General features: G+C 45.5%; 1 protein-coding gene across 4 annotated transcripts; it reads left to right on the top strand.

The window, feature by feature from the left end:
• Positions 1 to 10,714: 10,714 nt before the first annotated feature.
• LOC139560426 (mitochondrial fission factor homolog A-like) lies at positions 10,715 to 27,314 on the top strand. Of its 4 annotated transcripts, XM_071377186.1 has the most exons (9): positions 10,715 to 11,082; positions 12,360 to 12,441; positions 13,127 to 13,308; positions 14,406 to 14,609; positions 22,313 to 22,491; positions 23,266 to 23,351; positions 24,333 to 24,506; positions 25,481 to 25,559; positions 26,082 to 27,314. In XM_071377186.1, the coding sequence occupies exons 4-9, from the start codon at positions 14,411 to 14,413 to the stop codon at positions 26,211 to 26,213; spliced, it is 849 nt and encodes a 282-aa protein (XP_071233287.1). In that variant the 5' UTR covers positions 10,715 to 11,082; positions 12,360 to 12,441; positions 13,127 to 13,308; positions 14,406 to 14,410; the 3' UTR covers positions 26,214 to 27,314. The 4 variants fall into 4 exon arrangements, with proteins under 4 accessions (XP_071233287.1, XP_071233285.1, XP_071233286.1 ...); XM_071377185.1 differs by lacking the exon at positions 13,127 to 13,308 and having other exon boundaries at positions 10,718 to 11,082; XM_071377184.1 differs by lacking the exons at positions 12,360 to 12,441; positions 13,127 to 13,308 and having other exon boundaries at positions 10,716 to 11,082.
• Positions 27,315 to 27,353: the final 39 nt, after the last annotated feature.

Here is a 27,353-nt window from a genome sequence, read left to right as displayed (position 1 = left end):
CAGCATTCCAGGGGCTTCCATCTGTCACACCAACAACACTCTAAAGACTCTCAGTATTCCAGGGGCTTCCATCTGTCACAAAAACAACACTCTAAAGACCCTCAGCATTCCAGGGGCTTCCATCTGTCACAACAACAACACTCTAAAGACCATCAGCATTCCAGGGGCTTCCATCTGTCACAAAAACAACACTCTAAAGACCCTCAGCATTCCAGGGGCTTCCATCTGTCACAACAACAACACTCTAAAGACCATCAGCATTCCAGGGGCTTCCATCTGTCACAACAACAACACTCTAAAGACCCTCAGCATTCGTCTTCACATTGTAATACAGTATTTTCCATATGTTCCACTATACCACCCTAACAACCAGCCCACTCATTTATCAACCTCTCCCCCACTACACCACCCTAACAACCAGCCCACTCATTTATCAACCTCTATACCACCCTAACAACCAGCCCACTCATTTATCAACCTCTCCCCCACTACACCACCCTAACAACCAGCCCACTCATTTATCAACCTCTATACCACCCTAACAACCAGCCCACTCATTTATCAACCTCTATACCACCCTAACAACCAGCCCACTCATTTATCAACCTCTCCCCCACTATACCACCCTAACAACTAGCCCACTCATTTATCAACCTCTCCCCCACTACACCACCCTAACAACTAGCCCACTCATTTATCAACTTCTCCTCTCCCCCCCTCCTCCCCCACCCCTCCATCAACTAACAACTAGACCACTCATTTATCAACCTCTCCTCTCCCTCCCTCCTCCCCCACCCCTCCAACAACTAGACCACTCATTTATCAACCTCTCCTCTCCCTCCCTTCTCCCCCACCCCTCCAACAACTAACAACTAGACCACTCATTTATCAACTCTCCTCTCCCTCCCTCCTCCCCCACCCCTCCAACAACTAGACCACTCATTTATCAACCTCTCCCCCCCTCCTCCCCCACCCCTCCAACAACTAACAACTAGACCACTCATTTATTGACCTCTCCTCTCCCTCCCTCCCCCCCCACAACTAACAACTAGCGCAATCATTTAGCGACCTCTCCTCTCCCTCCTCTCCTCCCCAGGGATGTCAAGTAGAGACACAACCAGAAAGACGACCCCCACTCCTTCGTTAGTCAAGATGGAGAGGTGAAAATGGGGGTCAAGGATCGTAATCCCTCAATCAGGCGTCTGGGGGCTTGAATCCCCATAAGCCCCTAAATCCCCAGTTCAGAGGGCCACAACTGATGGGCTAAAGCACCATACATAGCTGCAGACGGGCTGGACCCAGACAGAAGACCCTCCTCATCCCACAGTGGTCAACGGATAGACATGTCGGAGGGGAACTATGGTTACCGTGTTGACCAGGAGATGCACAGTGATTACCGTGTTGATCAGGAGATGCACTGTGATTACCGTGTTGATCAGGAGATGCGCTGTGGTTACCGTGTTGACCAGGAGATGCACTGTGATTACCGTGTTGACCAGGAGATGCACAGTGGTTACGGAGTTGACCAGGAGATGCACAGTGGTTACGGAGTTGACCAGGAGATGCACAGTGATTACGGAGTTGACCAGGAGATGCACAGTGGTTACCGTGTTGACCAGGAGATGCACAGTGATTACGGAGTTGACCAGGAGATGCACAATGGTTAAGGAGTTGACCAGATGCACAGTGGTTACGGAGTTGACCAGGAGATGCACAGTGGTTACGGAGTTGACCAGGAGATGCACAGTGGTTACGGAGTTGACCAGGAGATGCACAGTGGTTACGGAGTTGACCAGGAGATGCACAGTGGTTACGGAGTTGACCAGATGCACAGTGGTTACGGAGTTGACCAGGAGATGCACAGTGGTTACGAAGTTGACCAGGAGATGCACTGAGGATACAGTGATGACAGCCATGAGTGAGATGTGCACTGTGGTTACGGTGTTGACCACTTTTAAATGGACTGTGGTTACGTTGTTGACCAGATGCACTGTCGCTACGGAGTTGACCAGGAGATGCACTGTGACCGCTTTGAAATGGACTGCGGTTACGTTGTTGACCAGATACACTGTCGCTACGGAGTTGACCAGGAGATGCATTGTGACCGCTTTGAAATGCACTGTGGTTACGGTGATGACAGGATAGGTTATTATAATTATACTTTTAGCACACTTTTCATTGAAATCTCAAAACGCTTTAAAACGGAAACAAATAGTTAATGGAAGATCACGGCAGGTAGGGTAGTTTATTCGTGGCTTGATTAGTCAGCGTCAGGAAGAAAGGCCAGAATAGAGGCAGTTTGGAGGCAGTTTGGTTTCATACTGGTCCAGAGATGTTCATCAGGGCACCCTGGTCCTCGCCATCTCTGAAGCGGTGTTTCCCAGTAGTAGTGTCTGAAGCGGTGTTTCCAAGTAGTAGCCTCTGAAGCAGTGTTTCCCAGTAGTAGTCTCTGAAGCGGTGTTTCCCAGTAGTAGTCTCTGAAGCAGTGTTTCCCAGTAGTAGTGTCTGAAGCTGTGTTTCCCAGTAGTAGTCTCTGAAGCAGTGTTTCCCAGTAGTAGTCTCTGAAGCGGTGTTTCCCAGTAGTAGTCTCTGAAGCAGTGTTTCCCAGTAGTAGTCTCTGAAGCGGTGTTTCCCAGTAGTAGTCTCTGAAGCAGTGTTTCCCAGTAGTAGTCTCTGAAGCAGTGTTTCCCAGTAGTAGTCTCTGAAGCAGTGTTTCCCAGTAGTAGTCTCTGAAGCAGTGTTTCCCAGTAGTAGTCTCTGAAGCAGTGTCTCCCAGTAGTAGTCTCTGAAGCAGTGTTTCCCAGTAGTAGTCTCTGAAGCAGTGTTTCCCAGTAGTAGTCTCTGAAGCAGTGTTTCCCAGTAGTAGTCTCTGAAGCGGTGTTTCCAAGTAGTAGCCTCTGAAGCAGTGTTTCCCAGTAGTAGTCTCTGAAGCAGTGTTTCCCAGTAGTACTCTCTGAAGCGGTGTTTCCCAGTAGTAGTCTCTGAAGCGGTGTTTCCCAGTAGTAGTCTCTGAAGCGGTGTTTCCCAGTAGTAGTCTCTGAAGCGGTGTTTCCCAGTAGTAGTCTCTGAAGCAGTGTTTCCCAGTAGTAGTCTCTGAAGCAGTGTTTCCCAGTAGTAGTCTCTGAAGCGGTGTTTCCCAGTAGTAGTCTCTGAAGCAGTGTTTCCCAGTAGTAGTCTCTGAAGCGGTGTTTCCCAGTAGTAGTCTCTGAAGCGGTGTTTCCCAGTAGTAGTCTCTGAAGCAGTGTTTCCCAGTAGTAGTCTCTGAAGCAGTGTTTACCAGTAGTAGTCTCTGAAGCAGTGTTTCCCAGTAGTAATCTCTGAAGCAGTGTTTCCCAGTAGTAGTCTCTGAAGCAGTGTTTCCCAGTAGTAGTCTCTGAAGCAGTGTTTCCCAGTAGTAGTCTCTGAAGCAGTGTTTCTCAGTATAAGTCTCTGAAGCGGTGTTTCTCAGTAGTAGTCTCTGAAGCAGTGTTTCCCAGTAGTAGTCTCTGAAGCGGTGTTTCCCAGTAGTAGTCTCTGAAGCAGTGTTTCTCAGTAGTAGTCTCTGAAGCAGTGTTTCCCAGTAGTAGTCTCTGAAGCAGTGTTTCCCAGTAGTAGTCTCTGAAGCAGTGTTTCCCCAGTAGTAGTCTCTGAAGCAGTGTTTCCCAGTAGTAGTCTCTGAAGCAGTGTTTCCCAGTAGTAGTCTCTGAAGCAGTGTTTCTCAGTATAAGTCTCTGAAGCGGTGTTTCTCAGTAGTAGTCTCTGAAGCAGTGTTTCCCAGTAGTAGTCTCTGAAGCGGTGTTTCCCAGTAGTAGTCTCTGAAGCAGTGTTTCTCAGTAGTAGTCTCTGAAGCAGTGTTTCCCAGTAGTAGTCTCTGAAGCAGTGTTTCCCAGTAGTAGTCTCTGAAGCAGTGTTTCCCCAGTAGTAGTCTCTGAAGCAGTGTTTCCCAGTAGTAGTCTCTGAAGCAGTGTTTCCCAGTAGTAGTCTCTGAAGCTGTGTTTCCCAGTAGTAGTCTCTGAAGCTGTGTTTCCCAGTAGTAGTCTCTGAAGCAGTGTTTCCCAGTAGTAGTCTCTGAAGCAGTGTTTCCACAGTAGTAGTCTCTGAAGCAGGGTTTTCCAGTAGTAGTCTCTGAAGTCAGACTCCATGGCTAGAACTCACTCCACTACTGATGTGTAGCACCCACCTGGGTGAAGCCACGACAGACGCGAAGGCGCCAGAAAAGAACACTGCACATCCGTCCAGAATAGTCCGCCTTGAAGCTAACTACTGGAGAGAACTTCGGAAAACTTCAACATCTTCAAACACCACCCGCTTACTTCCAATCAAAATATAGCTAGCTAAGCTTCTTGATGACACAGTGAAGCATTAGTTAGGCAAAATCAACTGACTTGCCAGTCATGCCATGCCGATAGCTAACAAAAATTAAAATGTTGATAAAAAAAAAAAAAATGGCTTGTTTAAATATGTACAAATTAACAGGGACTCCTAATGTAGGCTGCTATTGCATAGGATTCATTGGAGGTTATTGTTAATGCTGTGAGGTTTACAGAGGTGATTGTACTAAGTGACCTTATAAGACGTTTACTGTAAAGCCACCACGATATGCAATACAAATTGTGATCTGACCCCAGTTGTCATGCAAACTATAATTGACCTTACAGTGGTATTGTGATGTTGTGTGAAGAAAACACTACCGATTTACCATTTCTGTTTTGATTATTTAACCTTTATTTAACTAGGCAAGTCAGTTATGAACAAATTCTTATTTTACAATGATGGCCTACCCCCGGCCAAACCCTAACCCGGACGACGCTGGGCCAATTGTGCGCAGCCCTATGGGACTCCTGGTCACGGCTGGTTGTGATACAGCCCGGGATCGAACCAGGGTCTGTAGTGAGATGCAGTGCCTTAGACCGCTGTGATACAGCCTGGAATGGAACCAGGGTCTGTAGTGAGATGCAGTATCTTAGACCGCTGTGATAGTCCGGAATGGAACCAGGGTCTGTAGTGAGATGCAGTATCTTAGACCTCTGTGATACAGCCGGGGAATTGAACCAGGGTCTGTAGTGAGATGCAGTATCTGCGCCGCTCAGGCAACTTACTGCATAAGCCCCAGATGGTTGGTGAATTGGAGCTCAGTGCTTTCTTGTCATAGCCTACACACATTCCGATTCATCAGCTTTTAAACAGATAACCCTCCTTCCATACACTGCATTCATGATATCAATAGTTATGGCCACCTACGTAGTTTCACACTCAAAACAAGTTAAATTGAAAGCGCAGATATCAAGCGCCATCTGTTGGCCTAAATCAGCAAACACAGACTCCAAACTGAACTGCTACATACTTTCTTAATTCTGAGGAGAATTCTCATGAGGAGATATTTTTCAGCAAAATGCAATTCAACAATTCAGTGTTGCAACGTTATATGGTAAGTTTGTATGTGAAAAAAAAAGATTACGAGAGTGTACGGAGTGCAAGGGCAATAATTAATTGCACCTGCTGTAGTAAGTTTTTGTCTAACTGTGTTGTCACAGTTACAGGCGTAACAGGCATGACATCACAAAGGGGTTGGCAAGGAGAGAAAGATTTGGGAACAGAAGCCAGATCACAATATGAGACTTTGTCGGCAAGCTCGCAATCTTCATTTTAGTGGACGTTTGTTTAGCGTTTTTCTGACAGAGTAAACACTTAAATTACTGAGACAAATATGTATGATAAGTACAAGGTTGCAATCAGTGAATGGCTGGTTTACATGAATTCTAGGGCGGTTGTGAGAGAGTGATATGGCTATTTTATGTTCCCAGGGCCAATTAAGGGTAGATATCAAACCAAAACAGAACACAAAGCTTCATTAATATAGACTGGTCTGTTTTCAGCTCTACGTGGCAGATGGTGCTAAAACTTGCCTCTTTGCAAGTTATCTTGAGTTGAAAACTGTAGACTTTGACCTTTTGACTAATGGTAGCTTCTGTCTGAACAATCTGTAGTTGCTAAAGTATATCCATGTATTTATTTTTTTACTTTTAAGTAATGATATACAGTATAGCCATGGATTATAGATTAATTTAATCAGCTTACTTCAGCCATCTTCCCATCAGATCCCAGAAAATATAAGATTGTTTTACTGTGATTGTAAACAAATAGTGTCATAGCCTCAAAACATGATTAAAACTCAATTTTAATATTAGGGATGGTCATGAATGGACATTTCTCCAGCCCCCATCCCTCAGCTCTTTACCAAAACAGTAGCGAAGTGACCGCTTTATTGTTTGAACTGCAGAATAAAAAATTTAAAAACGTATAAGACTGATATATTACAGTATGTTCATGTTTTAATTCATTTGAAATGGATTTGACATCCTGCTTATTACCAGCGAATCCAGTTTGTCCTTAGGGGAAGTTACATGGTTGAAGAAACCCCTAGGTTACAACTGGCCTCAGCCTGTGATATAGCCAGGTAATCAGGTCTGACATCATAAAGTGGTTTCCATAGTGACCGAATGGATATAATTAAAGAAATTGACGTCACGGTTACAAATTGTGACGTTCGGTGAAGTAACACTGATGCTTGACATAAAATTTTAAAAACGACTTCACAGAGAATGTAACAAACAGGACAGAACGCAATCAGTAGTTGTACAAAGTTATTGAAAGCTTTGAGCAGGTCTTTACATTTCAATACTTTGTTTCTAGTTTTGGTTGAACAATGAAGCAGCCTTATCTGCCCACATTCAGATGGTTCAGCTTCATTCAGAACAATTTAATATTTAAAAGAATCGCCTGTTTCTCCACTCGGTCTGCTTGTGGTGAGTGTATGTTATATCTGGCTATAAAATCAATACAACAAAACAAATTGAATCCTTTTTGAATTTCGCACAGTGATTCATGTGAAATTAGGTCATGGTAACAAACCATGACGTCATGGTAACAAACCATGAGGTCATAAGCCAAAGGTTCTACAAAAGAAGCCATGTCCTCTGTCCCCATGGTAGCCATGTTATCCATAGCTAATTTGACCTGGTTTCCAGTGTTATACTAGTTTAATAGAATCAGTGTTTTGAAAATTAAAAGACACTGGTAATATTATTCCTGAAAGTGTTGGATGTGGTTGTTTTCTCACAGATATTCTAAAATCAGAGGAATTTGAGAGTGACAGTGTTGAGACAGCAAGGAGAAACGGGAAGAAGAAAGTTGAGCGACAAAGGCACAAGTTAATAGGGAGTTGGGGAGAAAAAGCGGTTGAACAAGAGTGCTTGTATAACAGGTGATCAGGTGAAGAGACAGAGGGGAGAAGCAGTGGTCTGTTGGGAGTGTTGAGGAGTATGACTGTCTGCTCCACAAGCACACAGGTTGGAGGTGGAGGTGGGAAGAGAAAGGACACAGGTTGGAGGTGGAGCTGGGAAGAGAAAGGACACAGGTTGGAGGTGGTGGTGGGAAGAGAAAGGACACAGGTTGGAGGTGGGAAGGGAAAGGACACACAGGTTGGTGGTGGAGGTGGGAAGAGAAAGGACACACAGGTTGGAGGTGGTGGTGGGGAGGGAAAGGACACACAGGTTGGAGGTGGAGGTGGGAAGAGAAAGGACACACAGGTTGGAGGTGGTGGTGGGAAGAGAAAGGACACAGGTTGGAGGTGGAGGTGGGAAGAGAAAGGACACACAGGTTGGTGGTGGAGGTGGGAAGAGAAAGGACACACAGGTTGGAGGTGGTGGTGGGGAGGGAAAGGACACACAGGTTGGAGGTGGAGGTGGGAAGAGAAAGGACACACAGGTTGGAGGTGGTGGTGGGAAGAGAAAGGACACAGGTTGGAGGTGGTGGTGGGAAGAGAAAGGACACAGGTTGGAGGTGGGAAGGGAAAGGACACACAGGTTGGTGGTGGAGGTGGGAAGAGAAAGGACACAGGTTGGAGGTGGTGGTGGGAAGAGAAAGGACACACAGGTTGGTGATGGAGGTGGGAAGAGAAAGGACACACAGGTTGGAGGTGGAGGTGGGAAGGGACACACAGGTTGGACGTGGTGGTGGGAAGAGAAAGGACACAGGTTGGAGGTGGAGGTGGGAAGAGAAAGGACACAGGTTGGAGGTGGAGGTGGGAAGAGAAAGGACACAGGTTGGAGGTGGAGGTGGGAAGAGAAAGGACACAGGTTGGAGGTGGTGGTGGGAAGAGAAAGGACACACAGGTTGGTGGTGGAGGTGGGAAGAGAAAGGACACAGGTTGGAGGTGGAGGTGGGAAGAGAAAGGACACAGGTTGGAGGTGGAGGTGGGAAGAGAAAGGACACAGGTTGGAGGTGGGAAGGGAAAGGACACACAGGTTGGAGGTGGGAGGTGGGAAGAGAAAGGACACAGGTTGGAGGTGGAAAGAGAAAGGACACACAGGTTGGAGGTGATGGTGGGAAGAGAAAGGACACAGGTTGGAGGTGGGAGGTGGGAAGAGAAAGGACACACAGGTTGGTGGTGGTGGTGGGAAGAGAAAGGACACAGGTTGGAGGTGGGAAGGGAAAGGACACACAGGTTGGAGGTTGGAGGTGGGAAGGGAAAGGACACAGGTTGGAGGTGGAGGTGGGAAGAGAAAGGACACTGGTTGGTGGTGGAGGTGGGAAGAGAAAGGACACACAGGTTGGTGGTGGAGGTGGGAAGAGAAAGGACACAGGTTGGAGGTGGAGGTGGGAAGAGAAAGGACACACAGGTTGGTGGTGGAGGTGGGAAGAGAAAGGACACAGGTTGGAGGTGGAGGTGGGAAGAGAAAGGACACACAGGTTGGTGGTGGAGGTGGGAAGAGAAAGGACACAGGTTGGAGGTGGGAAGGGAAAGGACACACAGGTTGGTGGTGGAGGTGGGAAGAGAAAGGACACACAGGTTGGTGGTGGAGGTGGGAAGAGAAAGGACACAGGTTGGAGGTGGAGGTGGGAAGAGAAAGGACACACAGGTTGGTGGTGGAGGTGGGAAGAGAAAGGACACAGGTTGGAGGTGGGAAGGGAAAGGACACACAGGTTGGTGGTGGAGGTGGGAAGAGAAAGGACACAGGTTGGAGGTGGTGGTGGGAAGAGAAAGGACACATAGAAAGAATGAAAGATCAAATGAGATCGATCGGGGAGGAAAAGCCAACTATCCAGGAGGCTATGGAGAGAGATCGATTGATTCACCAACGTGATACAAAAGAGAAAGGGAGGAGGATGGAGAGAAAGATGGAAAGAACAACAGAGGAACAAGTAACTGAGGATGAGAGCATGGGAACAACAGAAGAAAAGAGATGGAATTTGAGTCCCCAATGGAGGGAGTTGGTGATTGAAGAGCAGCACAGAATAATGGAGGAATGTGATAAACAGTGGTTGAAATCAGGCTGTAACACCATACAGAGAGCACTAGAGGGAGCTAGAGACTAAGTAAGGTAGACGTTTCTGTTGTGTTGTTGTTTTTGTTGATATTCTAAGTAATTGTAAACATTTACAAACAGAATTAGAATTTCAGCTCGAAGGTGATTGGTTATTGGACAACAACATGATATAAATGTAAAAAGAAGAGGAAGGTGAGGGGGAAATGGAGAGACGAAGAAATATGGTAAGTCAAACTAGATTGTTGATTAATTTACTTCTGCCAGATTGGCATTTATTACGTTTTTGCGCTTTAGACCATTGCCTAATAAAAAGTTCAAAAACTACAAAGCTACATCCTGGAAAATAACGTGTCACTTTCATAGCGTATTGTGTCAATAATATTTAGAATATTCTTTTGGGGGGGGTGACTACAAGGTATTATGTTCAAATGTCCACACAGTTCCATACTCATTCTTCAGATTTGTTACCTCCTGTCGTTAAAATGATTTTTCTTTTGAAATACTGAGAAAGAAGAAAAGATGGAAGAGAGACAGAGGTGGAGATCATATTGGGTAATTTTATTTATTATTAGGTAATTTTATTTAACCTTTATTTAACTAGGCAAGTCTGTTAAGAAAAACATTCTTATTTAAAATGACAGCTTAGGTGGGTTAACTGCCTTGTTCAGGGGCAGAACGACAGATTTTTACCTTGTCAGTTTACGGATTTGATCGAGCAACCTTTCGGTTACTGGCACAACAGTCTAACCACTAGGCTACCTGCCGCCCCAATGCTTCCCACAGTTATGCCAAGTTGGCTGGGTGTCCTTTGGGTTCTTGATACACACAGGAAACAGTTGAGCATGAAAAACCCAGCAGTTTTGCAGTTCTTCACAGCCGGATGTGATACAGCCTGGAATTGAACCAGGGACTGTAGTGACGGCTCTAGCACTGAGATGCAGTGCCTTAGACCGCTGCACCACTCGGGAGCCCAGGCACATGCATACACACGATAACATATGCACTACACACACACATACCTATGGATTTTGTATTGTAGATATGCGGCAGTGGTGGAGTAGGGCTCTGAGGGCACAGTGTGTTGTGAAATCTGTGAATGTATTGTAATGTTTTTAAAATTGTAAAACTGCCTTAATTTTGCAGGACCCCAGGAAGAGTACCCTGAGTCTTTCCCATTCACCCTCTGAATAACACACATACACAATCCATGTCTCAATTGTCTCAAGGCTTAAAAATAATTATTTAAACTGTATCCTACACTTCATCAACACTGACTGACATGGATTTAGCAAGTGACATCAATAAGTGATCATAGCTAGCTTTCACCTGGTCAGTCTGTCATGGAAAGAGAAGGTCTCCTTAATGTTTTATACACTCAGTGTATATGTGATTTTGTCCTCGAGTTGAAAGATGTGTTGTTAGTAACTAGGCTACTAAGTTAACTCATGCAAACTCACACCAGTTAGTGAAACATGTCAAGTAATGTCTAGCGTTAGCAATGTGCTAAGTTCGAAATGCCCTTTTGAAGATAGTAAGATACGACACCGTTGACACAATGATTGGTTTGCCATTACTACTACAGTGAATGAATGACGCTACAGCGATGTGCTAACATTTCGTAACTAGCTGGTACTCCCCTACCCGGTCTTGTCGACTACTACAGGTTCATGCGGTTGGTTGATGATGATGAGCAGCACACGGAGAACATAAACACACGAATTAAATGTAATCATTTAGCTTATGAAATCTGCAGTTGGACGAAGCAATACAACAGGTAAGTGTCTGAATATTTAGCCTTCACCGTCGTGAGAATGTATGTAGCTAACTTCAAGCTTCCACGTCAAGCCAGTTAGCTAGCTATAGTTACTTGCAACAATAATTATTTGGCATGCACGCCTTTGTTAGCGTTTACCGTTAGCAAAAAAAAAATATTTCGTCTGGCTTTTCTTACTACAATTCTACAATCAATCTACATTCTCCAGTCAGCCGACGACTGAATGCCCTGTTGGCTTTCGGTTGCAAAGCGTCGAAACAATATAGCTAACGTTACCTGGTTAGACTTTCAAATAGCTAGCTAGCCTGACGGGGGAAAACTGAAAATGTTAACTAGTTAGTATTTGTAATATCTTCACACTAGTTGTCATTGTTTGATACGAGTCTCAAATATCACAGCCACACGGTGTTTCCAGCGTTATTGTTTACTGCCTGTAATGGTCAAGTAATCCACTGTATGACCCACGCAGTTGAGCCAATGCCATTGCTACTTGGGATCCTTGGGACGTCCATATCCTAAACCCTAACATTAACCCTTACCTAACCATAACCATTTGCAATATCAACTTCGTTTGGGGGAGACGTCCCAAGGATTCTGAATAGCACGTTAAGACAATTCGTTTGAGCTAATTTCAGTCCATGTTTGTTTAGGATTAAGCATGAGGTATCTGGCTATTATTAACCATAAGTAGGAAAACAAACAACAGTTAACCCGAGTGGTGCAGTGGTCTAAGGCACTGCATTTCAGTGCTAGAGGCGTCACTGCAGACACTGGTTCGATCCCGGGCTGTATCACAACCAGCTGTGATCAGGAGTCCCATAGGGCTGTGCAAAATTGGCCCAGCGTCGTCCCGGTTAGGGAAAGGCTGGGGTAGGCCGTCATTATAAATACCAATTTGTTCTTAATTGACTTGCCTAGTTAAAAAAGGTTAAAAAAAATACATAATTAAAATGGTAGCCTACGTGTTCATTTTGCATGAAGTCATTATGACTTGATTAGGAGTTGGTAACAAGAATGTCAATTTATAGAATGCAATAAAACCTAGCTACAGTGTAGTGAGTGAGAACTGGCATGTGTGCATATCTTTGTTTTGGTCGCACTGTGTGATGGCTGTCATCTACTTCTACATGTGGCTGCGGGGGTGTCACAGAAGCAACTAGTTCCTGCAAAGATGCTGGGGAATGCTAGATGTGCAGGCAGCTAAAATGACAAGGAACCCCCTCATGCGGTACAAAACATGGATTTAATATCTTTCTGAATTTTCTGTTTTTTTGTAGAACCACTTGCAACTGGACAAGGACATTTATGAGATACACTTTTCTTCCAAATCGAGAACAAAGAAAGTATCGCCAAGACCAGGTTAGTAGAAAAATGTGGCATAGTTTTCCATTAACTAAGCCATAACACCAGATATGGAGCCATCACATATTGCTTTACAATTCCGTAGCTACACCAAAAAAAAATAAACGCAACATGCAACAATTTCAACGATTTTACTGAGTTACAGTTCATATAAGTCAATGGAAATAAATACATTAGGCCCTAATCTATGGATTTCACATGACTGGGAATACAGATATGCATCTGTTGGTCACAGATACCTTTAAAAAAAAGTTGGGGTGTGGATCAGAAAACCAGTAATTTTCTGGTATGACCACCATTTGCCTCATGCAACGTATAGAGTTGATCAGGCTGTCGATTGTGGCCTGTGGAATGTTGTCCCACTCCTCTTCAATGGCTGTGCGAAGTTGCTGGATATTGGCGGGAACTGGAACACTGTGTCGTACACATCGATCCAGAGCATCCCAAACGTGCTCAATGGGTTACATGTCTGGTGAGTATGCAGGCCATGGAAGAACTGGGACATTTTCAGCTTCCATAAATTGTGTACAGATCCTTGCAACATGAGGCCGTGCATTATCATGCTGAAACATGGTGATGGCGGCGGATAAATGACATAACAATGGGCCTCAGGATTTCGTCACGTTATGTCTGTGCATTCAAATTGCCATCAATAAAATGCAATTGTTCTTGTTGTCCGTAGCTTATGCCTTCCCATACCATAACCCCACCACCACCACCAGGCTCTCTGTTCACAACGTTGACGTCAGTAAACCGCTCACCCACACGACACCATACACGCTGTCTGCCAGCTGCCTGGTACAGTTGAAACTGGGATTAATCCGTGAAGAGCAGACTTCGCCAGTGTGCTAGTGGCCATCGAAGGTGAGCATTTGCCCACTGAAGTCGGTTATGACGCCAAACTGCAGTCAGGTCAAGACCTTGCTGAGGACGGCAAGCACACAGATAAATAAAGGTTAAATAAAACATTTATAAAAAATATGAGCTTCCCTGAGACAGTTTGTGCAGAAATTATTCAGAAAGTTTAATCAGCTGTCTGGGTGGCTGGTCTCAGACCATCCCGCAGGTGAGGAAGCCAGATGTGGAGGTCCTGGGCTGGCGTGGTTACACGTGGTCTGCGGTTGTGAAGCCGGTGGACGTACTGCCAAATTCTCTAAAACAACATTGTAGGCGGCTTATGGTAGAGAAATTAACAATTTCTCTGGCAGCAGCTCTGGTGGACATTCCTGCAGTCAGCATGCCAATTGTTAGCGCACTCAAAAACAGAGACATCTGTGGAATTGTGTTGTGTGACAAAACTGCACATTTTAGAGTGGCCTTTTATTGTCCCCAGCACAAGTTGTACCTGTGTAATGATCTTGCTGTTTAATCATCTTCTTGATATGCCACACCTGTCAGGTGGATGGATTATCTTGGCAAAGGAGAAATGTTCACTAACAGGGATATAAACACGTGTGCACAAAATACGCATTTTGTGCATATGGAAAAATGTCTGGGACTTTTTGTTTTAGCTCATGAAACATGGGACCAACCCTTTACATTTATATTTTTGTTCAGTATAAATAAAACCATGATCAGCTTGTTTTGGATTAAGCAGAGGTATCAGGCTATTAATAACCAGAATTACAAGAAACATCACTATGTTAGTTAGCCCACATAAATGGTAGCCTACATGATCATTTAACTAGGAAATGCAGTCATCATTATTTGATTATGATTTGGTATTAAACATATCAGGAATGCACAAGAATGTCAATAATGTGTAGAATGCAATAAATCCATGAAATCATTATGCTATATCAAATGCCCTGTTATCAACACAGTTGGTTAAATTGCATATAAATGGCAAATTGCATTCCTTTTTTAGGGCAAGCCCTTAAAATCCATTGACCTAAATGTTAACATATGAGCAATTTTTATAAATGTTTGATAATTGAGGCTTTTGATGTTGTTATTACAAGGCTGGATGAGTGGGGCAACCTTCCCCTCTTCGGAAGAGGCAGAGATGAATCGTATCCACTATGAGCTGGAGTACACCGAGGGCATCAGCCAGCGCATGCGCATCCCCGACACACTCAAAGTGGCCCCCGAAAACCAACATGGGCTGCTGTCTCAGCCCCTGGCCCCCCACATGATGCATGTACCAGAGAGGATTGTGATAGCAGGTGAGCAGTGTGTGGTTTACATCAGTCGTTCCCAAATTGTGGGGAGGGGCGCCCCCCAACAAAAAAAAAGTTATATTTTGATTTATATACACTACCGGTCAAAGGTTTTAGAACACCTACTGATTTCAAGGGGTCTTCTTTATTTTTACTATTTTCTACATTGTAGAATAATAGTGAAGACATTAAAACTATGAAATAACACATATGGAATCATGTAGTAACCAAAAAGTGTTAAACAAATCTAAATATATTTTATATTTGAGATTCTTCAAATAGCCACCCTTTGCCTTGATGACAGCTTTGCACACTCTTGGCATTCTCTCAACCAGATTCATGAGGTAGTCACATGGAATGCATTTCAATTAACAGATGTGCCTTCTTGAAAGTTGTGGGCGGAGCAGTTGCCGTACCAGGCGGTGATACAGCCCGACAGGATGCTCTCGATTGTGCATCTCTCGATTGTGCATCTAGCCAATTTAATCATTAAAAATTGCATGTAATAACTGTATCACCTGTCACTTTAAACAATGCCACTTTATATAATGTTTACATACCCTACATTACTCATCTCATATGGATATACTGTACTCTACCATCTACTGCATCTTGCCTATGTTGCACGGCCATCGCTCATACATGTATTTATATGTACATATTCTTATTCATTCCTTTACACTTGTGTGCAAAAGGTAGTTGTTGTGAAATTGTTAGATTACTTGTTGGATATTACTGCATGGTCGGAACTAGAAGCACAAGCATTTCGCTACAGTCGCATTAACATCTGCTAACCATGTGTGTGACCAATAAAATTTGATTTGATTTAAAACTGTCTCTCATGAGGACCGCCACAGGAATGGAAGACCCAGAGTTACCTCTGCTGCAGAGGATAAGTTCCTTAGAGTTACCAGCCTCAGAAATTGCAGCCCAAATAAATGCTTCAGAGTAGAAGTAACAGACATCTCAACATCAACTGTTCAGAGGAGACTGTGTGAATCAGGCCTCCATGATGGAATTGCTGCAAAGAACCACTACTAAAGGACACCAATAATAAGAAGAGACTTGCTTGGGCCAAGAAACACGAGCAATGGATATTAGACCGGTGGAAATGTGTCCTTTAGTCTGGAGTCCAAATTGGAGATTTTTGGTTCCAACCGCCATGTCTTTGTGAGACGATCTCAGCATGTGTATTTCCCACTGTGAAGCATGGAGGAGGAGGTGTGATGGTGCTTTGCTGGTGACACTGTCTGATTTATTTAGAATTCAAGGCTCACTTAACTAGCATGGCTACCACAGCATTCTGCAGTGATACGCCATCCCATCTGGTTTGCGCTTAGCGGGATTATCATTTGTTTTTCAACAGGACAATGACCCAACACACCTCCAGGCTGTGTAAGTGCTATTTTACCAAGAAGGAGAGTGATGGAGTGCTGCATCAGATGACCTGGCCTCCGCAATCACCCGACCTCAACCCAGTTGTGATGGTTTGGGAATCAAATCAAAGTTTATTTGTCACGTGCGCCAAATGTTATTATTTTACCTTTATTTATCTACAGTTGGCAAGTCAGTAAAGAACAAATTCTTATTTTCAATGACGGCCTAGGAACAGTGGGTTAACTGCCTTGTTCAGGGGCAGAACGACAGATTTTTACCTTGTCAGCTCGGAAATTCGATCTTGCAACCTTCCGGCTACTAGTCCAATGCTCTAACCACTAGGCTACCTGCCGCCCCACTGAATACAACAGCTGTGGACCTTACAGTGAAATGCTTACTTACAGGCCCTAACCAACAGTGCAATTAAAAAAATGTAAAAAAATTGGTATTATGTGAAAAGTAAAGAAATAAAAACAACAGTGAAAAATAACAGTTGCGAGGCTATATGGTTAAATAAAGGTGAAATACAGTATTGAGGCTAAAAACAGGCACCGGTTAGTAGGGCTAATTGATGTAGTATGTACATGTAGGTATGGTTAAAATGACTGCATATATGATAAACAGAGAGTAGCAGCAGCGTAAAAGAGGGGTGGGGGGGGAGAATGCATCCGGATAGCCATTTGATTACTTGTTCAGGAGTCTTATGGCTTGGGGATAAAAACTGTTGAGAAGCCCTTTGGTCCTAGACTTGGCGCTCTGGTACCATGCGGTAGTAGAGAGAACATTCTATGACTTGGGTGGCTGTGGTCTTAGAATTTTTAGGGCCTTCCTCTGACATCACCTGGTGTAGAGGTCCTGAATGGCAGGCAGCTTAGCCCCAGTGATGTACTGGGCCGTACGCACTACCCTCAGTAGTGCCTTGCGGTCGGAGGCCGAGCAGTTGCCATACCAGGCAGGGATGCAACCCGTCAGCATGCTCCGATGGTGCAGCTGTAGAACCTTTTGAGGATCTGAGGACCCATGCCAAATCTTTTTAGTCTCCTGAGGGGGAATAGGTTTTGTTGTGCCCTCTTCACGACTGTCTTGGTGTGTTTCGACCATGTTAGTTTGTTGGTGATTTGGACACCAAGGAACTTGAAGCGCTCAACCTGCTCCACTGCAGCCCCCTTGATGAGAATGGGGGCGTGCTCGGTCCTCTTTTTCCTGTAGTCCACAATCATCTCCTTTGTCTTGACCACGTTGAGGGAGAGATTGTTGTCCTTGCACCACACGGCCAGGTCTCTGACCTCTTCCCTGTAGGCTGTCTCGTCGTTGTTGGTGATCAGGCCTACCACTGTTGTGTCACTGGCAAACTTAATGATGGTGTTGGAGTCGTGCCTGTCCGTGCAGTCATGAGTGAACAGGGAGTACAGGAGGGGACTGAGCACAACCCCTGAGGCCCGTCAGGAAGTCCAGGATCCAGTTGCAGAGGGAGGTGTTTAGTCCCAGGATCCTTAGCTTAGTGATGAGCTTTGAGGGTACTATGGTGTTGAACGCTGAGCTGTAGTCGTTGAATAGCATTCTCACATAGGTGTTCCTTTTGTCCAGGTAGGAAAGGGCAGTGTGGAGTGCAATAGAGATTGCATCATCTGTGGATCTGTTTGGGCTGTATGCAAATTGGTGTGGGTCTCTGGGATAATGTTGTTAATGTGAGCCATTACCAGCCTTTCAAAGCACTTCATGGCTACGGATGTGAGTGCTACGGGTCTGTAGTCATTTAGGCAGGTTGCCTTACTGTTCTTGGGCCCAGGGACTATGGTGGTCTGTTTGAAACATGTTGGTATTACAGATTCAAATCAGCGACATGTTGAAAATGTCAGTGAAGACACCTGCCAGTTGGTCAGCACATGCCTGGAGCACATGTCCTGGTAATCCGTCTGGCCCTGCGGCCTTGTGAATGTTGACCTGTTTAAAGGTCTTACTCACGTCGGCTAAGGAGAGCGTGATCACACAGTCATCCGGAACAGCTGATGCTCTCATGCATGCCTCACTGTTGCTTGCCTTGAAGTGAGCATAGAAGTGATTTAGAACAGGGCTCCGGGCAGCCGAGCGGAAATGGAGGAAAACTCGCCTCCCTGCGGACCTGGCATCCTTTCACTCCCTCCTCTCTACATTCTCCTCTTCTGTCTCTGCTGCTAAAGCTAATTTCTACCACTCTAAATTCCAAGCATCTGCCTCTAACCCTAGGAAGCTCTTTGCCACCTTCTCCTCCCTCCTGAATCCTCCTCCCCCTCCTCCCCCCTCCTCCCTCTCTGCTGATGACTTCGTCAACCATTTTGAAAAGAAGGTCGACGACATCCGATCCTCGTTTGCTAAGTCAAACGACACCGCTGGTTCTGCTCACACTGCCCTACCCTGTGCTTTGACCTCTTTCTCCCCTCTCTCTCCAGATGAAATCTCGCGTCTTGTGACGGCCGGCCGCCCAACAACCTGCCCGCTTGACCCTATCCCCTCCTCTCCTCTCCAGACCATTTCCGGAGACCTTCTCCCTTACCTCACCTCGCTCATCAACTCATCCTTGACCGCTGGCTACGTCCCTTCCGTCTTCAAGAGAGCGAGAGTTGCACCCCTTCTGAAAAAACCTACACTCGATCCCTCCGATGTCAACAACTACAGACCAGTATCCCTTCTTTCTTTTCTCTCCAAAACTCTTGAACGTGCCGTCCTTGGCCAGCTCTCCTGCTATCTCTCTCAGAATGACCTTCTTGATCCAAATCAGTCAGGTTTCAAGACTAGTCATTCAACTGAGACTGCTCTTCTCTGTGTCACGGAGGCGCTCCGCACTGCTAAAGCTAACTCTCTCTCCTCTGCTCTCATCCTTCTAGACCTATCGGCTGCCTTTGATACTGTGAACCATCAGATCCTCCTCTCCACCCTCTCCGAGCTGGGCATCTCCGGCGCGGCCCACGCTTGGATTGCGTCCTACCTGACAGGTCGCTCCTACCAGGTGGCGTGGCGAGAATCTGTCTCCGCACCACGTGCTCTCACCACTGGTGTCCCCCAGGGCTCTGTTCTAGGCCCTCTCCTATTCTCGCTATACACCAAGTCACTTGGCTCTGTCATATCCTCACATGGTCTCTCCTATCATTGCTATGCAGACGACACACAATTAATCTTCTCCTTTCCCCCCTCTGATAACCAGGTGGTGAATCGCATCTCTGCATGTCTGGCAGACATATCAGTGTGGATGACGGATCACCACCTCAAGCTGAACCTCGGCAAGACGGAGCTGCTCTTCCTCCCGGGGAAGGACTGCCCGTTCCATGATCTCGCCATCACGGTTGACAACTCCATTGTGTCCTCCTCCCAGAGTGCTAAGAACCTTGGCGTGATCCTGGACAACACCCTGTCGTTCTCAACTAACATCAAGGCGGTGACCCGTTCCTGTAGGTTCATGCTCTACAACATTCGCAGAGTACGACCCTGCCTCACGCAGGAAGCGGCGCAGGTCCTAATCCAGGCACTTGTCATCTCCCGTCTGGATTACTGCAACTCGCTGTTGGCTGGGCTCCCTGCCTGTGCCATTAAACCCCTACAACTCATCCAGAACGCCGCAGCCCGTCTGGTGTTCAACTTTCCCAAGTTCTCTCACGTCACCCCGCTCCTCCGCTCTCTCCACTGGCTTCCAGTTGAAGCTCGCATCCGCTACAAGACCATGGTGCTTGCCTACGGAGCTGTGAGGGGAACGGCACCTCCGTACCTTCAGGCTCTGATCAGGCCCTACACCCAAACAAGGGCACTGCGTTCATCCACCTCTGGCCTGCTCGCCTCCCTACCTCTGAGGAAGTACAGTTCCCGCTCAGCCCAGTCAAAACTGTTCGCTGCTCTGGCACCCCAATGGTGGAACAAACTCCCTCACGACGCCAGGTCAGCGGAGTCAATCACCACCTTCCGGAGACACCTGAAACCCCACCTCTTTAAGGAATACCTAGGATAGGATAAAGTAATCCTTCTAACCCCCCCCCCTTAAAAGAGTTAGATGCACTATTGTAAAGTGGTTGTTCCACTGGATATCATAAGGTGAATGTACCAATTTGTAAGTCGCTCTGGATAAGAGCGTCTGCTAAATGACTTAAATGTAAAAATGTAAATGTAATTTAGCTCATCTGGTACGCTCGTATCACTGGGCAGCTCGCGGCTGTGCTTCCCTTTGTAGTCTGTAATAGTTTGCAAGCCCTGCCACATAAGATGAGCGTCGGAGCCGGTGTAGTACGATTCAATCTTAGCCCTGTATCAGCGCTTTGCCTGTTTGATGGTTTGTCGGAGGGCATAGCAGGATTTCTTATAAGCTTCCGGGTTAGAGTCCCGTACCTTGAAAGCGGCAGCTCTACCCTTTAGCTCAGTGCGAATGTTGCCTGTAATCCATGGCTTCTGGTTGGGGTATGTACGTACAGTCACTGTGGGGACGACGTCTTCGATGCACTTAATGATAAAGCCAGTGACTGATGTGCCATCGGAAGAATCCCGGAACATATCCCAATCTGTGATAGCAAAACTGTAGAACTGATTTAAGTTTCCCTGCATTAAAATCCCCGGCCACTAGGAGCGCCGCGTCTGGGTGAGCGGTTTCCTGTTTGCTTATTTCCTTATACAGCTGACTGAGTGCAGTCTTAGTGCCAGCATCTGTCTGTAGTGGTAAATAAACAGCCACAAAAAGTATGGATGAACACTATTTGCCAAGAGTTTGGTCTACATTTTATTATAAGATACTCTACTTCAGGCGAGCAAAATCTAGAGACTTCCTAAGATTGTGAACCAGCTGTTGTTTACAAATATGCACAGACCGCCTCCTCTCATCTAACCGGAGTGTGCTGTTCTATCTTGCCGGTGCAACGTATATCCCACTAGCTGAATATCCATGTCGTCATTCAGCCACGATTCCGTGAAACACAAGATGTTACAGTTTCTGATGTCCCGTTGGTGGGATATTCGTGATCGTATCTTGTCTAATTTATTGTCCAATGATTGCACTTTGGCAAGTAATATTGACGGTAACGGCAGCTTTCCCACTTGCCTTCTGCGGATCCTTACGAGGCACCCCGCTCTGTGTCTTCTGTACCTGCGTCTCTTTCTCCTGCCAATGACGGCGATTTCAGCCTTGTCGGGTGTCTGAAGTACATCCTGTGCGTCCTGCTTGTTGAAGAAAAAATCTTTGTCGAATCCGAGGTGAGTGATCTCTGTCCTGATATCCAGAAGCTCTTTTTTGAGCGTGGCAGAAACATTATTTACAAAATAAGTTACAAATAACGCAAAAAAAAAACACATAGCACAATTGATTAGACACCCGTAGAAAAGGAACTCCGTCCGGCTTTCAACTTACTCTTGAAAGTTGTAATAGTAGAATGCACAAGGTGCATTTTCTAAATTGGGTAGTGCATCATCATTTCCTCTTGTCATGTCAGTCATTGCAGAACTTAGAGAGCTATTTATAACTTGTCAGAAAAGTCCAGATCAACTTGCTCATGTCAGCTAATGTTTTTTTTGCTAGTTATTTTATCCCATAGATTTTGTTGTCATGTTTGAGTCACTCCTATCACATTAATGCACATTAGACATGGAAACATGTGTAGAATTGTAGAAAAGTAGGTTTAAATCTGTCTAATTCTTTACGCCAATGAGTGGTGTGAGCAGTTTGTGTCATGAACAATGCTTGTGCGTATGGGAATAGACGTGATGCGGGATGTTCCCCAATCCTGGAAGTGGGGCCGGAGGGAAAAGGTTTTGGAGCCCCTGGTCTACATGATACATGTACCAGAGAGGATTGTGATAGCAGGTGAGCGGTGTCTGCTCTCTGGACAGAGCCATCTGGTTGTCAGGGTGGTTTTGTAGGGAAACCTGAAGAGAGCCATCTGGTTGTCTGTGGGGAAACCTGGAGAGAGCCATCTGGTTGTCTGTGGGGAAACCTGGACAGAGCCATCTGGTTGTCTGTGGGGAAACCTGCAGAGAGCCATCTGGTTGTCTGTGGGGAAACCTGGAGAGAGCCATCTGGTTGTCTGTGGGGAAACCTGGACAGAGCCATCTGGTTGTCTGTGGGGAAACCTGGAGAGAGCCATCTGGTTGTCTGTGGGGACACCTGGACAGAGCCATCTGGTTGTCTGTGGGGAAACCTGGAGAGAGCCATCTGGTTGTCTGTGGGGAAACCTGGACAGAGCCATCTGGTTGTCAGTAGGTCAGTCCAAATGCCTGTTGAGCCATTGTGCTGACAAGTCCAGCTAGTCCTCCCCTGTTTCAGTCTGTTTTCTTCCGTTTGTTGACTAATGAACATGACACTGTCCTCCTTCCGCCATCTCCAGGGGACGATGGGGACTCCCGTTACTCCCGGCCCAGAGACCTAGACCTGATCCAGTCCACTCCTCCTGTGGATTTACTGGACATGAAGGCGCCGCCACGAATACTCACCCTCAATGAACATTCCCTGGACTCCCTGGAGACTGACCAGGCTCCCACAACACAGGCCCACGCCAACCAGGGGGTGAGTTTGTGTCAACGGTGTGACGTCTTTAGAACTACACAGAGCCATAAATGGTTCTCAGAAATTAGAAATGTTCTACAAAAAAAAAATGCTTTTCTATTTGGAGCCTTCTATTTGGAGCATGCTAACCTGGGCCTGGTTTTTCATTGTTATTCATGCTACGATGCTAACACTAATCAGCGGGTAAGTAGGCCAACCCAGGCCTCCCAAGTGGTGCAGTGGTCTAAGGCACTGCATCGCAGTTGCTTGCTGTGCCACTAGAGATTCTGAGTTCGAGTCCAGGCTCTGTTGCAGCCGGCCGCGACCCGGGAGACCCATGGGGCGGCGCACAATTGCCGCAGCGTCGTCCGGGTTAGGGGAGGGTTTGGCCGGCAAGGATGTCCTTGTCCCATCGCGCACTAGCGACTCTTGTGGCAGGCCGGGCGCAGTGCACACTGACACAGTCGCCAGGTGCACGGTGTTTCCTCTGACACATTGGTGCGGCTGGCTTCCGAGTTAAGTGGGCATTGTGTCAAGAAGCAGTGCGGCTTGGTTGGGTTGTGTTTCGGAGGACGCACAGCTCCGAGTCTGTACAGGAGTTGCAGCGATGAGACAAGACTAACTACCAATTGGACCAAAGAAAAAATTGTATCTTACTCTAAGGACCGCCAGTTACTTCCTAGTTATCCGTTACTACATTTCTAATTAGGCAGAAATAGTCCTATCACTTTCAAATCTAAGGCTAAAATTAAAATATAGCGATCCCATCATACATCCCTGATTTTTCATACACAGGTCCACTCTCGGTCGCTGAGGGAGCGCACTGTGAGCGATACCACCAGCATCCGCCAGAGCGGCCTGGCCAACAGAACCCACGTAAGGTAAGCACCAGCCCAGGTGTGAGGGAAGCATTGGACGAGTCATCGCTTTCTTTCTCGTAGTTATGAAATGCCTAATTTCAGCACCCAGATCTGGCGTGGCCAGCTACTTGATTTGGTTCTTGGGGCAAAAAAGCTTTCAAATCTGAACTAGACAAGTCCACGCAAACTCACTGTCAAAGACCCTTCCTAGCCCCATCCTTTCTGGAAAGTCCCCGTTTTTACAATATTTGTATATGCTGCATGCTAATAACATGGAGGTATATGACAATGTTTTCAAAGCGACTATTTTGCAGATAACCAGTGTTTATTAGAGAATTTTCCGGTTAGAACCCCTGTTCCCACTCTTAGCACCACTTCGGCGAGATCATGATTCGTAAAAATAACCGCTGGAAAGGATCGCTGGTTCGAATCCCCTCGTCGACTAAGTGAAAAATCTGCTGATGTGCCCTTGAGCAAGGCACTTAACCCTAATTGGTCTTGTAAGTCGCTCTGGATAAGAGCGTCTGCTAAATGACTAAAATGTAAATAAAAATGGTGTCCATGAGTTCATCTGACTCTGGGTCTTTATCGCCAAATGTATCCCCTTTAACATTTAAATGTAATCTGTCACAGGAAGAATCTCATGAGGACGAAACATTCAAATGTTGCGTCTTTCCTCGGAGACTGGGATTTGATGGATAATGTGCAACAATTCTTCCAGTGCGCTGGTTTTGGACTAATCCTAATTTTGCGGGGATGCACCCCCCCCCCCCCCCCCCAAGAACCAAATCGAGCAGTTGGCCGGAGCCTAGATTTGGTTCTGCGTTGCCGTGATTGGTCACGAGAGACTATGAAATGCCTTTCTCTCTTCATCTCTCTCAATTCCTTGACATGTCTTTGCCTCTCTTCCTCTGTTTGTCCATCTCTCTACCTTCTTTCAATTTTCCATCCCTCCCTTCTCTCCATCTCACTCTTATATTTTTTTCCCCTTCTCTCTCTCAGTGTAACCCTGTCCCCCGTCGCCCCCCCTCTCCGTGCCTGTCCTCCACTGTGTACCCCTGAGGACGTGGTGAACCTACAGTACAGTGCTGGAGGATTGTTGTCCTATATCCAATGCACCACGCGCCGGGCCTACCAGCAGGTCCTGGAGGTCCTGGAGGTCGACATCCACCGCAGGTGACCCCCTTGATCTCCTCAGCCACACACATGTTGCATTCTGAAAGAAAATGAAAAAATCTCCCTTTTTCCTAAGTGTGTGCACTTGCACGCTCCCGGTCATGGATTTAAAAGCATAAGACTGGTGTAAACATCGACCGGAAGGAGTTTCCACCCTTGTTAATAACATCTATGTGAGAAAGTGTGCTAGTGCATACTTCAGGAGTAGTCAGTGTGTGCCTCATGCTTTCTCTAAGCTAGGATGAGATTAAGATATATTATCTCTAAGTAAGCTGTAGTGCGTAGCTACTGTCAACAGATTTCCTTGGGTCTATTTTATCTTGTGACATCAGTCATTCTCTAGGAGAACATCAGACAGTCAGTCTGTTTTTACAATAGCCCCTTTTTTTATATATATTTTCTCATGATGACTTTGTCCTTTTTTCCCGCTGAATCAAGGTGACTCTTGACGCGCGTGTGTGTGTGTGTGTGTGTGTGTGTGTGTGTGTGTGTGTGTGTGTGTGTGTGTGTGTGTGTGTGTGTGTGTGTGTGTGTGTGTGTGTGTGTGTGTGTGTGTGTGTGTGTGTGTGTGTGTGTGTGTGTGTGTTCTAATGGAATAGCATTAGACTGCATAGAGTTGGCTCATGATCGCCTCTGTTAGCTCAAATACTGCTGTATTGGCACCTAGCCTGTACTTACCCTCTCAATAATGAAGCTGAGCTCGGAGTGGTGATGGCATGTTTAGCGCCACTAGAACTGTGTTTTTTAAAGTTGAAAGTCCATTCAAATGCTCTGAGTCAAGTATTTACAATGTTACTAACCAAGCCGGAAATGCAGTCCATCAGTTTGGGGAAACGTATTTTACTTCGGAATATAGATGTTGGCTTTTGCAGTGTTGCAGCCAGTAACTATTCAAATGTAACTTTTTCCATATATGTTAAATCCATTTATGTTCTGTCGTATTATAAATATGTTCTGCTTTTTGTTTCCTGTAGGGCTGGTCACTTGGCCCTCGACATGGACATGACCCCTGACGATTCAGGCTTAGTGGACGCCTCGTCATTACGGCGACAGGTAGTCAAAGCATTGTACCCTGTGTTGCCCTCCTATCCAAATATATTTATTAAATGATTGATTACCTTCCAATTTATATATTGATCAAATGAATGACTTTAGCTAACACATAATGGGTATCAGAGGAGGCTGGTGAGGGGAGGATGGCTCATAATAGTGAATGGAAAGATATCAAACACATTGCATTCATTTAGTTCCAGACATTATTATGAGCCCGTCCTCCCCTTTTTAAAGTGCCACCAGCCACCACTGATAGGTATGTAAATGTATAAGTTGATAAATTGTCTGACTCACAGAAATTGAGTCAATTCCATTTCAGTTCAGGAAATGACATTTTGGGGATGTCCTGAATTGATGTGGAATTGACACTCTCCCAATGAAGAAATAATAAAATGGTCTCTATAAGGAGTTTTCAATCCACTAAACTGAATTTCATTTAATTCACCGAATGGACTGAATCAACTGTTCTGATGAATCATCATTCTTAACAAACTGATTCACTACGTTCACCTGCTTATTCAGATTGTGAAGCTGAACCGACGTCTGCAGCTACTGGAGGAGGAGAACAAGGAGCGCTCCAAGCGAGAGGTGATTCTCTACTCCGCCACCGTGGCGTTCTGGCTCATCAATACCTGGATCTGGTTCCGACGTTAGAACCGCACGGAACCCAATGACCAGGTCCTACACTGTCATTTAACCAGAAATATCTCAATTCCTTCTACAGATTGTAACACCAGATAATGTGATTTAATCAAAACAATGTTTTTATCTAATATACTGGGAGTTACCGGTTAGGTACTGTTTGGTGTAGCACAGAACATTTCAGACCGACCTTAGTTTGGCGATACTGTCCTCATCCTCTATTTGTAGAAACAGGAGTCTCATAAAAGGGTGCAAGGGGGTCCATGACATTTTTATTTTTTAAATGCTCTGTTATTAAAATAAATACTTTTTATGATCCGTGAAGTAATCCAACAATGTGTACACCGCCATCTTGTATATTTCAAGTCTTCTCACATTGATCGAGACAGGTGTCTGTCATCACTTTGGGGTGGACCCACTTGTTTGGAGCAAAACTAAATTGTGGAGGGGGTGGTGGTATCTATGACAGCTCCCGACTGCCTAATCTGTTGGTTAAAAATATGGCTTGGATGTCCCCATCGATCCAGATTGCTTGAACCAGTGAGGCTGATGAAATTACAAGGATACAGGCAAAGGAAACCAGTGTTGAGATTTCCCCAAATATAAGCATTTAGTTGCACGTCCTGTGTGAAGGGATTCATACCATTACTCCATTTTATGGTGTGGATTGACTATTTATTTCTCTCCTACCTCGATGTTGGTAAGAAGCGGCGCATGAGTCTAAATGTCTATTCATTATCATCCAATGAAGTCTTTAGCACTGTATGACGTAATTGCCGTGTGTGGAAAAAATAGTTTGAACTCGTATTTTTCAGGAATAAATATGTATGTAACTTGTGGAATATATGAGCTAAGAAACATTGCGACAAATGTGATTATGTTCTGTATTTATCAGGCGCTGTTTTCGCTGCACGAATCTGGCATCTTTAGTTGAAAAACAGTTTTTTTTATTTTGTTTTCTTTAGTTTAACATTTATTTGTGTATTTTTATGTATGTATTTATTTTCTTTAGTTGAACATGTATTTGTGCATTTATTTATCTATTTTCTTGTAATATCAATGGATTGTTTGGAAATATTTTACTTGTAATAAATGATGTGTGGTTGAAAAGGATGATCTGTTGTTCTCTTCCCTCTGCCCCCTATTGGTAGA

The sequence above is a fragment of the Salvelinus alpinus genome, chromosome 30 (assembly GCF_045679555.1).
Source record: "Salvelinus alpinus chromosome 30, SLU_Salpinus.1, whole genome shotgun sequence".
Lineage (NCBI taxonomy): Eukaryota > Metazoa > Chordata > Actinopteri > Salmoniformes > Salmonidae > Salvelinus > Salvelinus alpinus.
The sequence above is the reverse complement of the archived record's forward strand: the minus strand, read 5'-3'. Positions and strand labels throughout refer to the sequence as shown.